Genomic DNA, 14,058 nt, shown 5'->3' with positions numbered 1-14,058 from the left:
TCGAAGTACGCATGTGCATGGGAAAATGTATTATACAAATATTGACTGCTTCGAGTGCTATGGTTAAAACTATGACTCCCGAGGTGATCCCCGGAGCGTTCTATTTTCCCGAGGCGGAGGGAAAATAGAACGCTCCGGGGATCACCGATGGAGTCATAGTTTTTAACCATTGCACGAGTAAAAGCAGTCAATATTTGTATAATACACCCCAAACATTTCTAAATACTGTACTATTATTATTAAGTTACAGACCTGAATGCTACAATCCACGGGCGACGCCAATACAGATTGCAAACACTTTTACTTACTGTGTTGCATGTAGTGTCGTGCAATCCGAAATGGTTACAGACTATTAATTTATCATCCTCGTACACGCAACGGGCGTCTGGGTACTGCACGCCGTGTGCTAGTCTGTCGGACTAGCGCACGGCGCCGTGTGCTAGTCTTCGGACTAGCGCATGGCAAACCGACGCACTATCACACGGCCGTCGTCTAGCAAAACTAAGACATGTCATGTGACGCGCTCTAAACCAATGAGCAGGCAGAATACTTGCAAGGGGTGTTATAAAGTTAACTACGCCCATTTATGTAAATTGCACACGTTCGTCCTAGGAAAAAAATACGCGGGCGGCGGCTGCACTGCAACAACAGCTGCCGTACATATATTCTGTATGGTAGTTTTTGCAGGCGGTCTACGCCAGTCTTCCCCGCCTAGACTTGATTCAAGTCCCGTTTGCTGTGAGAGGTCCCCGAGTAATCGCTCCCAAGCACACAAAACGATAGCCCTATATAGGACTCTTTCTCTGTACACACACTGTAGTACAAAACGAAAGTGTAAGGCCGCCAGGGCTAACAAAACGATAGATTTCTGGTGATGTCAGGGGATTGGGACTTGAGTCAAGTCCACCCCCCCCCCCCGGCCCTAGTTCTAGATCCAGACTGAACATGTTCACGTTCCGTCCCAATTTTACTATGGAGCATTTTGATTCCATCGCATGACATTGTAAGTACCTTTTTTCCTTGACTTTTATAATAGTTGGAGATTTACGGGAAGGAAAATGATGGATTCGTCGTTTATGGTTGTTGTATCCAAAGTGCCCCCCGTGTGTGTAGTGTTGTGCGAGGCCTGTATTTTTGTGGGTGGGCCTTCAGTCTTCATGATGGATGGATTGGAGGTCAAACATGAACGAAGAACACAACCTACCTTCAATTTAACATTATTTAATTAAATTATTATTATTTTTGCTTCTAAACTCCTTATAATTTTATGAAGTTGAAGTGCCGTAGGCCCCCTACGTTGTAAAGAGCCGAAGGTTTCAATCAGACGGAGCGAGGTCCCCGTACGAATGTACAATGTAAAGCATAATTTTATTATTATTTTTTTGACAGCTGCCGGGGCGCCTGGCTGAAGCGCTGGCAGGGTATTCCATCAAAATTAATGCAAAGAAGTTAAAAATGTAAAATTATTGATGAAAATATGTTTGATTGATCTTATAACATGATGTATAACAACAACATCGATCGATTCACGTATTTTTCAGGTCATGACACACATAAACTGTGCTTACATAAAAACACATTGCGAAAGTAATGATAGTATACCCAGAAGGTTATGATAATTTGCTTATGAAAGCAAGGTTTTTAATCAGCAGCTTGCGTAAGTAATTTTGTTGTTGTTGTAGTTTTATACCCTTCCCATCCACCCACAGAGACGCAGACGAGTGCAGACCCCATTCTTGGCATTTTAGCCCTCAGCCATTGATAGAAAATGTATTCAAACTTTTGCATGGTGTTATTTAGAGCTTGACTTTACTTTCCAAAGGTGGGAGCGTCATTTGGTTTGTGTCAACATGATGCTGATTTATAGGCCTATACAAAAAAATAGTCTGGGCTTCTTCACAAACCTCATGGTTACATGTACAGTAGTAGAGTAGTCTACGATCTTCTCATAATGAAACAAATTATTTGTTTACTTGAATAATTGTTGGTTTTAAAAATTGAGGAAATTTTCGACCTAATCATTGAACTCTTCATTTTAATTTTCATGCAGGGAATTTTAGAAGATTTGTTCAGCCGTTACCTTGACGATACTTTAGTGGATAACTAGACAATATGGCAACGGAGGAGGATCAAATAGCAACTTGCAGTAGCACAAACTCAGAACAGTGCAAGATTGCACCTCATAGACTGAGTATCGAAGATGGTGTATCGACAACAACTAATATCGAATGCATCGTGTGTTCAGATAAAGCTACCGGTTTGCATTATTCAGTGAGTACGTGTGAAGGATGCAAAGGCTTCTTTAAGCGTACCGTTCAGAAGCAGTTGAAGTATGTGTCATGCCGAGGAATCGGACAGACGGGAAACTGTGTTATAACCAAGGAGAATAGAAACACGTGTCAGCATTGTAGGTACAATAAGTGCCTGAGAGTCGGTATGAAAGTTGATGGTGAGTCAATCCTATATTACTACAGCCCTTTTCACTCTGTATCTCTTATCCTCATGGAATACACCTCGGAGGGGGGGGGGGGGGGTGCCAGAGTTTGTTCACCCCTTTCTTACTCTGATGCACTTTCACACTGTCCCTGCCTAGGTACATGTACCTCTTCCACTGGGCACCACGATTCAAGAATACCTCAAGGTTTTACTGCTTGCATCTACTCCTTAGCAGGGGTGTGGCTATCCCCCGGGTATACCCATTGGCCGGGTAGATCAGGGGTATAAACCTCTCTCAAGCAAAGTGGACAAACATCTATTATTATTAATTGAAAAATCAAGACATTTTGATTCAGTAACTAGACAACAATACATATCTAGTCATTTATAAATCAGCTGTTAGCCAAGAAGGATTCAAACTTTCAACCTTGTGATAATAAAAAATAATAATAATAATGGCCACTTAATATCCGGTATCCGCCGCAAGTGGCGCTCATGGCGCTGCTCTACAAAACAACAACTATTAAGCAATGAAAGTAGCAAAAAAATAAAAAAATAAAGAAAATAAACCTTACAAAAAGCAGATCATGATGCATTACAACCACTGGACGATGGTGATATTTTACTGGCCTTCTTGTGTGGGCTACTTTTCAATAAAGGCCTAAAATAAATAGTGTTTGAAGCTTTGCATGGTGTGGAGAATAAGAGAAACTATAATATGAACAGTAAACTTGCGGGTACAACCATGAGTAAAATCTCTTGTGAAGGAGTGGTGGCTCTGAAAAGAGCTGGTTTGGTCTCGACATTTCAAACAGTATACTCTGCTCGTCTTCTGCTGTGTCTGGGTTGTTCGAAACGTAGAGACCAAACCGGCTCTTTTCAGAGCCCCCCACTCCTTCAAGATATTTTACTCATGGTTGTACCTGCAAGTTTACTATTCCTATTTAGTTTCTCTTAAAGGCCTAAAATGATTTCTTGGTTTGTTTTGATCAGCGGTAAGAGAAGACAGAACGCCTGGAGGGAAGCCTAACCGTAAGAGGAAGAAAACAGGGTCAACATCTTCAATGTCACCATTAGATCAAGATTCTTTAGTTAGCAGTCAATCATACAACGTTCAGGTAGCTCCAGGTATGTACTTCATGCACTTCATTTTCAATCAGAGTACAATCTGTATGGCATTATAACAGCTAATAATCGTAAAAGAGAAGGGGTTTGCCCCGGTGTTCCTTGTTCAATCGGCAGCATATTGCGCCACAGCACCTTGTAAACCATGTGCTATAAAGGAATATACGTCTCACACTTCAAAGCAAAGCTCCACATACTGTACAGGGAAAAATACTAAGCACTTTGATAAAGTGCAACTAAGAACTTGTTTTATCTTATTAAATTGCTGTCTTTCTTAACATTGTGTCTGTCTTGAAGAAGAGTCACCTTCTGAGCTAGTAGCAGATACTGACATCTCAGAGCAGTTGAAGCAACACGATGATGGTTTAACAGAGCAAGAGAAAAGTGACATGATGGAGTTACTAGAACAGCTTAAAGACACCCGCCCTGATATCATTCCATCTGCAGGTAAGTCTTAATGCGCTATATTTTTTACCGTGTGAGGGTCCTTTCACACATATTTGTATCACTTCTAGGGGTATATTATTTCATACCCAAAACAGTTATTAAAGTCTGAAACACATTACCACCAAAGACATCATGTCCCCCACGACTTTAGGACCTTTAAAGGAGCCGATACAACCCACCTCTAAAGCAACTTGAAACTAGTCTGCTTAGAATTGTACCTGTAGGCAGACCATCTATAGCTCAGCCTTGCTCAAGGCAGTCGCATTATTCGCTCCGAAAAGACGCTGCTGTAAACATACCCATATACACTGTGTGTGGTGCGTGTAATCACACCGCATTACCCACATGTATACACACTGTCACATCGTACGACTACTGTGCACACAAGTCATCCGCACTCGTACCACTAATTGCATGCGGAGGCCGTCAGGCCGACAGCCTTGTCGAGTCTGTAACTTCTGGGTTTAATGTGTTTCATGAAAAAATTTCCACCAGTGGAAAAAAATGGGCGGCTCTCGGATATGCTAGTATGCATCTCATGAATATGTATATCTTTCGTCAGACCTATCAGACAACACAGGATGTGAGGCAAATGAATTATTCATTTTGACGTCCAATCACGCACGCCTATCATGCTCGCTGAGCGTCCGTGGTGGTGGTGTGTGATGATGTAGACATGTCTGGTCTTTCGCGGGCATTATGGTAATGAGCTGACCGTGGGAACTCTTCGCTTATTATAGTAATGAGGTCAGTGGCTTCAACACGGACCCTACAAGGCTGTCGTCCTGACGGCCGACGCATGCGAATAGTGTACGGGGCATCATGTCGTGCGATGTTATGCACAGTGAATACGGGTGGGTTTTTATACAGTGGCGGTCTTTTTTCGGAGTGAATAATTCGACTGCCTTGAGCAAGGCTATCTATAGCTGCGCTGGGTAGGCCTCCCTGTCTCATCAAATGAGCGCACCATTTCACCTTCCGCTCTAAGACCTTTAGTTAAACCCCAGTAAAAAGCAGTCCTTTTATTTCTCCTTTTCAGGGCCTCTTCCAATGGGTACTGAAGTGCAATCCAACGATGATGAAGAATGTAATGCGGACACGTTTATGAATCCAGCATACAAGGAACTACAACTCGTTATCCAGTGGGCTAAGAAAGTTCCTGGTTTTAGTCAGTTTTGCCTCGGAGATCAAATGTCCCTGTTGAAGAGTGCATTCCTGGAACTCATTGTTCTTAGGCTTTCCTACAGGTAATAAAAAGCACTGGTTTTTGATCTACCGGAATCTCAAATAAACTCTTTATTTATTCACAAAATAAACATAATTTGCAAAAACATAAAACTAAAAAAAATTACATTAATAAACATGGTGTTACCGCGCACCTTTCCATATCGTATTTCACCATGCAAAGTTTCAAATCCTCCTCATTAATAAACAAGAGTCTGTAACAAATAACAGGTCGGCAGCTGGGTTGATTGATTGATTGATTGATTGGTTGTTTGATTGACTTACTGAGTGAATGATTGATTGATTGATTGATTGATTGATTGATTGATTGATTGATTGATTGATTGATTGATTGATTGATTGATTGATTGACTTATATTACAGGTCAATGGAGACATGTGCTGAGGGTATTATCTACTTTGAGTGATCGATTGATTGATTGATTGATTGATTGATTGATTGATTGATTGATTGATTGATTGATTGATTGATTAAATTGATTGATTGATTGATTGATTGATTGATCGACTGATTGATTGACTTATATTACAGGTCATAGACATGTGCTGAGGGTATTATCTACTTTGAGTGATCGATTGATTGATTGATTGATTGATTGATTGATTGATTGACTGATTGGTTGATTGATTGATTTATATTACAGGTCAATGGAGACATGTGCTGAGGGTATTATCTACTTTGCTGATGGTGTGAAACTTAAAGAAGAAGATGTTATTAAGCTAGGTTGGGATACTGAACTGGTGCAGTTAAATATCTTATTCGCTAAGCGTCTAAATGAGATTGATACTGACTTCTCAGATTTCTGCTTTCTGAATGCTTTGGCTCTAACATTCCCTGGTGAGTCCAAGTACCTTAAAGGGAAGGTACACGTTTGGTAATTACTCAAAACAAAAATAATAAAAGTCTTTTATTATTTTAGATAGGAGTAAAAGACTTCTGGCTAGAAGTATATTGTTCTTATCTCAAATTCGTGTTTTTTTCTTTCATCATTTTTTTGCAACTTCGATGACCGATTGAACCCAATTTTTCACAGGCTTTTTATTTTATGCTTGCTTTGATGTGATACCTCAAGTGAGAACACTGGTCTTTGACGATTACCAAACAAACGTGTACAGTGTCTTGAACATAAGATTTATTATGTCTGTATGTGTATTTTGATGCATACTTGTAACACTGTTATTGCTGTTTTATTGTTGTTTGTATAATATTATATTTATATATTTCTACATTTCAATATAATAATTAGTTGTGCTCGTTATGACCAGCTGGAGCCTCTATTCAGGAACTTTGTTTACTTCCGAGGCACCAGCTGTTTTCTTTTTACTTCCTCTGGTTGTTCATTGCTCATGAAGTATCTTTCAATGTTTTCACCTAGTTGATGGGCACTATTGTGCTTTTTATCTATCTGAGAAATGAAATAAATATAAGTTTTGACAAAAGCGCAAGATGGGGAACTCTGGCCTAAATGTGAAATATTGACTAGACCCCCATTTTAACAAGGAACTGTTTTCAGTTCTGACATTGAACATTGCCATCAATGATGTATCAACATTTGCTTACTGAAATGGCACCCATGGGTATTTCATGTTCAAACACTAGATAGAGCTCCAGTTCTCCATCTTGCATCTTCAGCACTGTATAATCTTTGCCTGCACCTCTTAACTTGAAGTAAAACATACATTGGTTTTTTTTCCTGGTAACGCTGATTTTTGGGGCAAGAGTGTAAAGAAAGATACAACAGAAGGCACATGTGAAAGTGTCAGCTGAATATAGTGTCTATCTGCTGGGAAAAACAAAACAATATTTGTCACAGTATTTTCACAAGAACGTAGAATCCATCCATGTTTAGCGAGGTGGGGTGAGAACCAACTACATCTCTGGCCTCGACATTATTTACTATTGGACACTAATTCTCATGCATGAATCCTGTCTCAGATTCTAATGATTGGGACCAAGGAGTATCTAAACACTAATTCTCATGCATGAATCCTGTCTCAGATTCTAATGATTGGGACCAAAGAGTATCTAAACCTTAGTTTGAAAGGAGTCCTTGTTCAAAATAGTTTTCATTAAGTAAGTTTTGCTGGTCATTTATTTTTGGAGTATTTATCAATCTATGATCCTACCTTTAATCATCACTTGATTCCATTATTTCAGATGCTGCAGGGCTGGAAGATCGAGAAGCTGTCGAGACGTTGCAAGGACGCTACATGGATTGTTTCTACGCCTACTGCCAGACCAAACGTCCCGAACACTACGGTCAAATGTTGCTACGTCTACAATCTCTAAGAGCCCTAGGCTCTAAAGCAGCTGACAGTTTCTTTAAGCTGGTGAATAGCGGCAGGCTACCAACAGATGAACTCGCTTTGGAAATGTTTGTGGATGGGTTTACATCTCTGTAAAGGTTGGGTTTTGTTCCGACACCCCAAGTGTTTTTTCCTAACCCTAACCCTAGATGTAAGTCAAAAGGAAGTTTTCAGAAAACAAAAAATTTTCATCTCAAAGCGCATAGAGACTTCTCTGTGATTGTGATAATACAAAAATGGTTCATTATTATTATAGTGTTTTCGGGACATAGGGGTGTTGCAACATAAGGGTGTCGCAACATAGAGTTTTCAGAACATATGGGTGTTGGAATGAAGGTGATTTTTTGGAACAGGGTGTCGGATGTAGAACAGTCCACTGTAAAGCAGCTGGGTTAATGATTATTAATGTTTTTTTAAGCAAAGCTTGACACAGCCTTGATTTCAAGGCTTATCTTGCTATGTAATCCATTTTGTTTGTACAATTCTTGTGCATCGTGTTAACTGTTACGTCTTTGTGTTGTAAATTTTATCTTGAGGGTCTGCTCTGTCTTTGATATTTTCCAAATAAGCGTAAGGTTCTTTATTCTTGTTTTCAAATTCAGTGATCATGTTTTCGTGAAAACAATAAAATGAAGTTATCAGGATATATCAGGATCTGTAAGCACTGTCATAATGATATGTGCTTTTTAAAATGTTGACATGGGCAAGCCCATTTAGTGGGGGCACTGTTTGATTTTTTTAGCATCATATTAAAGAGTTTATACACAAATGTGTTTTTTGGTGAACATGTTTAAATGTGCATAGAAATATTTTTCAGGACGGGTTGGAACTAGAAGAAAGTTAATAAAAAGTTAGTTTTCAGACTAAAGACTAGTAAAGCATGATTATTATTTATAAATTACAATGTGAACTAAATGACTGGAACTTTGAAGCCTGAGAGACAAGTTTGCTTGTTATGACTCAAGAGTTAAACCCTACTCTTGCTTGATAAGCATTCCCAGTTCTTTCACATGCTCTACTTGTTCTGGGCCCAATTTCATAAAGCCTGTAAGAACAAAATCTTGCTCAGAAAAATCACTGCTTAGCAGAAACCAGCCAACATGCCATATTGCTTATACAGTTGTCACCGGTGCCCCACTCATTTCTTGCTCAGCAAATATATGTGCTGAGCATCTGTGCCTGACTAAATTATGACATTGACCTTCGGCTTTACGTCCCATCAGATGGACAAAGCAATTGTGGTCAAGTATTTTTCTGAAAGACAGTTGTCTTGACTTGCCAGTTTGAATTTGAAGCCACCTTCTGTGGATAACAGAAGACTTGAATATTATGCATCAGATCACTCGGTCACCAAGCCCTTATTGATACAAAGGTGATGGCAACTTTAGATACCTTTTAAAAAGGTACAGGTTTTTAAGTAATGATAGCTGTTTTTGCAATGTAGTAAAGGTTTGTGTTTAAAGAGTTGGGAGTGGTTCTGAAAAGAACCGTTGCTTTCAACTTGACGTTTCGATCAGTATGCTCTGATTGACATCTGGAATTTTTGTAATGTACAACTGATAGTGATGTAACATTCTTGCCTGTATGAGAATATTGTAATAATTTTAAGGCACTTTAAAGGTAATTTGTTTTTCACAAGACAGTATAACATACAGTGCTTGGCGTGTAGTGGCTGAGCTGATAAGAACATCTCACTCGAGCTATGATCAGTCGAGTGTGGGTTCGAGTCCCAGTCTTGAGTCGCAGTCTTGACACTTGTGTCCTTAAAGGCAGTGGACACTATTGGTAATTACTCAAAATAATTATTAGCATAAAACCTTTCTTGGTGACGAGTCATGGGGAGAGGTTGATGGTATAAAACATTGTGAGAAACGGCTCCCTCTGAAGTGCCATAGTTTTCGAGAAAGAAGTATCGACAACGAGAATTACGGATTTATAGTAAACACATTTCATGACACGGCGAAACGCGCGAAAAACAAGGGTCGGTTTTCCCGTTATTTTCTCCCGACTCCGATGACCGTATGAGCCTAAATTTTCACAGGTTTGTTATTTTGTATAATTTTATAAGTTGTGATACACAACTAGTCTTAACTCTTTGTGAAATCCACCCCTGGGATAGTGCTACCAAACTGGTTATGTTTACTCTTTCTTAGGATCAGTCATTGATCAGAGTCTAATAGTTTGGTTGTTGAGTTGGGTATGGTGGTGGGTTTTGTTAGAGCGAGGAAGGATCCTAGTACATCACTCATGGGATCAGGCATGCCACCATAATCAGAGTCCAACAGTTTGGCTGCTGTGTTACCACATGGTGTTGGATTTTGTTGGTAAAGAGTGAGGAAGGATCCTAGTACATCACTCATGGGATCAGGCATACCACCATAATCAGAGTCCAACAGTTTGGCTGCTGTGTTACCACATGGTGTTGGATTTTGTTGGTAAAGAGTGAGGAAGGATCCTAGTACATCACTCATGGGATCAGGCATACCACCATAATCAGTCCAACAGTGTGGGTGTCAGACCGTCACATTTATGGTGGTGGGACTTGCGTCAGAGTTTATATTGGACATTTATATTGGACATTTAATTCGATGTGGTTTATTTATTAAGTGGTTATTTGCTTTACTGAATAATATGTAAAAATTGCACAATAAAGTACGATTAAAAGATATTTGTTTTAAGATTGAAATAACTAAGTGCAAAGATGGACCAAATGTCTTAAGTTTTGCCTTCATTTTCAAAGAAACAACCAACTCCTCCAATGCGTTGCTGCGCTAACCCACCGATGTTCACTTTCTTTTATATCACCCCAAACAAAAGCAAATCAATTTATATTAATAAACAAGTAATAACAGAAACAAAATTATATCTAAAAAAAAGTCTATAACGAAGAAACAAACTATTATTCCTGTCACAGTCTACACGCTGTTTTTATTTCCCTTTGACAAACTGACCACCCGGACCAATAACCTTACAATTACTGAGCCTAATCTCAATGGTGCACACACTAACTGTATTAATATGGGCATACGGATTGATAATCAATCTGGAAATTCATTTTGTGTTATTCATGGTTAATTAAAAACATTCAAGTTGGTTACAACGGTTAAAATTACATTGGATTTACAAAATGTTTTAGTTAAAACATGAACAATTACAGACAGAGTAAAATAGGGTTATAGTAGGATGGTCCATACTAATGCCAGTCTCCCCTACCATCCCTGCTGAAGATGCACGTTTAGACCTCATCAGTTTGCAGTTGAAAAAGAGCACTTCGTGAGCGTGTTAAACCCTCACAAAGTGTTAGTAAAATGTACGTCGAATATTAACCTAACCAGTTTGGTGAACATGTCAAAGGCTTGTTGTTTGTTTTCTTTAAGTATTGGAAATTAATACGACATGTGTTTGCAGAAACCATTTTAACAGCTCTCACTGATTTCTTCGATGGAACAACCTTCTCCACAGCATTCCTCGCCTAAGCCTTGGACACCCCTTTCTAAGAACTCACTAGCTGCTTCTTTCCTGACGAACAAATCTGTTGGGTTAAAGCCAGAAACACCATAAAGTACGGTACCAATTCCAAACTAAGGCCTCACTTATGTCTCATCATCCCTGGAAACATAAACTGCTCACAAAAAGTTAGGAAACTTTTTTCAATCAAGTAGATTATGTTTTATTACTTATTACTCTGTTCGTATTAAGTTATATATCAATGCAAAGCTGAAGTGTTCCTCTTTAAAATGATACCACATTTGCAATGATTACATGATGCTGGACTTGGCCAGATGAGTGAGAAAGAGACAGAGTCACAAATCAAATGTGCCAAAATTAGCACCTGCATATATATGAACAAACAATTGACACTGTAATTCAAGCAATTCTGATCTTTATTGAGACAAGAAGTTCAGCAACGAGTCTTGCAAATACCCCAACAAGGTGTTTTTCAAGAGATGGGGGGGGGGGGGGGGTAATTGTGTGTGGTGTTCTCACTGGTGCAAATCTTTGTGTAAACCATTCATGGTTCTGAAACTTGACCGGTTTGATTATTGATCATTACCTTGATTGTTTAGTACAGATAACGGTTTGGCACATTGATTTGTGACTTTGCCTCATTGTCATTCATGTAGCCAATTTCAGCAACATGTCATCATTGCAAATGTGGTATCATTTTAAAGAGGAACACCTCAGTTTTGCATTGATTTATAACTTTATACAAACAGAGTCATAAATGATAAAAATATACTTGATTGAAAAAAGTTTCCTAACATTTTGCAAGCAGTTTATGTTGATTTTGGCGCTACATGTGACAGTGAAAATTTGTTTCCAGGGATGATGAGACATGTCAGACTTTTATCTGAAGAAAGTTAGAACTACCTCAGCTGAGATCTGAGGTCTTGAAATCAAGCAACTAAAAGCACACAACTTGTGCGACAAGGGTGTTTTTTCTTACATTATTCTCTTGCAACTTCGACGACCAGTTGAGTTCAAATTAATACCACACACAGGTTTGTTTTTTTATGCATGAAGGGATACACCAAATGAGAAGACTGGTCTTTGACAATTACCAATAGTATCCAGTGTCTTCAACTTACTTCTTTTTGATCCTGGAAGTACTCCACATACTGACTCTCTATTTTGCTCCAGTACTACTCCACAGTAATAGTGATCTTCGGCTGCTCGGAAATGGCGTCCATTGCGAGCCCTATAAGACGAGACCAAATTAGGCATATTGATATTTATAGATTTGTAGTAACACGATGTGAAAATCTCTTTTGATTAGTGATGGGTCTGAAAAGAAAAGGTGGTTGACAACTCATTATTTCCATCAGTATATTATGGTCTGATCGTTTTTTTTTTTTCTTTTTTCTATTTTTTTTTCTTTTTGCAAGTTGAAAGTTCCACTTAGGAATAAGTGTATGAGTGACTTTCCTGAAGGAGGCCAAGACCTTTAAGATTCTGTTGGAGCCTTTCCTGCCCTTAAAGGGTTCTTGAAATTGAATGGAATAAAAGGAAGTGGACAGTTCCTTTCGTAAAAGACAAATTAATGTCCGTAAAATTTAGTTTTAATAATGAAATTTATTTCTGAAACCATTGAAGGACAGAAAAAGTCCCGACATCATCAACAAGGTTATGGATATTTGACTCCTGCCGACTAGATGCATTTTTATTCACCTTAATTTTGTTCTTGTGCCACAGAGTATTGGTCAATATTTCTTCAGAGGTCTATGGGCTGTGTGCCATGGTGAATTTTGACCAGGATGAAAAGATATTTCTCCAAAAAGGGTTCCCATATACAGAGTTTTGTTATGTGCTTCAAGTCCCCGGAGAAGATCAGAGCAAACTGATCGCAACGTTGAGTTGTCAATAAGTTGTTTTTCTTGGATTTTGATTAGGTCCTACTTACAGCGCCTGGCGCACTTCTCTCATCAGACCATCTCGAGATCTGAGTTCACCAGAAACTGTAGAGAAATGGAAATGGTTGATAAAAGATCTAACATAATAAGAATACAAACATTTGGCAAATTTACAAAGGAATTCGCCAAGACATGCACATATCCCGCTTTAATACTGATAAAATGAATGCGCAGCTAAAAAAAACCTTTAAAAAACATCCACATTTTAAACATTCCTTATAAAGACAACGGTTCAAGTTTGAGACAAAGAGGTTTCACGTTAAATATTTTTAACGAGTCCCAATAATATAAGATTCAAACTGCCTCTATTAATTTTCATTGCTGATTCAAGTTCGTTGGTCTACTGCTATACAGGCAAAGGTCGTGGGTTCTAATCCCGACCGAGTGTGCCTATTGTGTGTTTTTGTCTTCAAATGAATAGGGAAAATTACAGCACTCGTTACCTGTGGGAAACATTCGGTGTGTAAAACACACTGAAACAGTTACTTGCTAAATAAATTGAACATTAATGTTCATGATGGTTAAAATGAAGGGATCCAAACGTACGTGTTCCTACAAACTAGAAACTTACCCTGGCAAACCACAGCAAAGACCAATACAGCAAGTAGAACACGGTTCATATTGTTGGTGGGTTGTTTTGGGTCCAAAATGAAATACTACAATATGTTGTTCTTTTATAAATCATTTTTAATATCGGTTATCAGTTTTTACAGAGTAAACATTATGTGCAGTAAGTGTCAATAACCGTCTGAATTTGCGTCATCAAGTTAGTTTAATCAGATCAATAATTGTACCTTCCTAGTTAATTAATCAGAACGACATTTTGTTTGTAAAGTGCGTTGGTTAAAAACTAATAGGCGGGGTGGCTTTATTTATCATCATCATATGTGCATAGGCTGTGTTCATCCAGTGTAAGATGTAGCCATCCTCTTGTAAATGCCATTCATTTCAATTTCTTGTAGTTCTGGTCCATGTTGTTCCTTCATAAACCCTGATGTCATCTCTCCATCTTCTTCTCTGTCTACCTCTTTTCCTTTTCCAGTGTAAGATGTAGCCATCCTCTTGTAAATGCCATTCATTTCAATATC

At 38.7% G+C, this 14,058-nt stretch overlaps 2 protein-coding genes across 2 annotated transcripts; one reads left to right on the top strand and one right to left on the bottom strand.

The window, feature by feature from the left end:
- The first annotated feature begins 716 nt into the window (after positions 1-716).
- On the top strand, positions 717-10,225 carry LOC139951355 (steroid hormone receptor ERR2-like). Its single transcript, XM_071950212.1, has 7 exons — positions 717-1,003; positions 2,051-2,449; positions 3,430-3,564; positions 3,859-4,008; positions 5,048-5,255; positions 5,897-6,090; positions 7,411-10,225. Exons 2-7 carry the CDS (start codon positions 2,113-2,115, stop codon positions 7,653-7,655), a joined length of 1,269 nt encoding a protein of 422 aa, XP_071806313.1. The 5' UTR covers positions 717-1,003; positions 2,051-2,112; the 3' UTR covers positions 7,656-10,225.
- Positions 10,226-10,456: 231 nt separating this feature from the next.
- Positions 10,457-13,643, bottom strand: LOC139951356 (uncharacterized). The gene is made up of 4 exons (XM_071950213.1): positions 13,542-13,643; positions 12,961-13,015; positions 12,149-12,258; positions 10,457-11,091 (listed from the first exon to the last, which is right to left on the bottom strand). The coding sequence occupies exons 1-4, from the start codon at positions 13,588-13,590 to the stop codon at positions 10,976-10,978; spliced, it is 330 nt and encodes a 109-aa protein (XP_071806314.1). The 5' UTR covers positions 13,591-13,643; the 3' UTR covers positions 10,457-10,975.
- Positions 13,644-14,058: the final 415 nt, after the last annotated feature.

Source organism: Asterias amurensis, chromosome 19 (assembly GCF_032118995.1).
Source record: "Asterias amurensis chromosome 19, ASM3211899v1".
NCBI lineage: Eukaryota > Metazoa > Echinodermata > Asteroidea > Forcipulatida > Asteriidae > Asterias > Asterias amurensis.
This window is presented reverse-complemented; position numbering and strand designations above follow the sequence as displayed.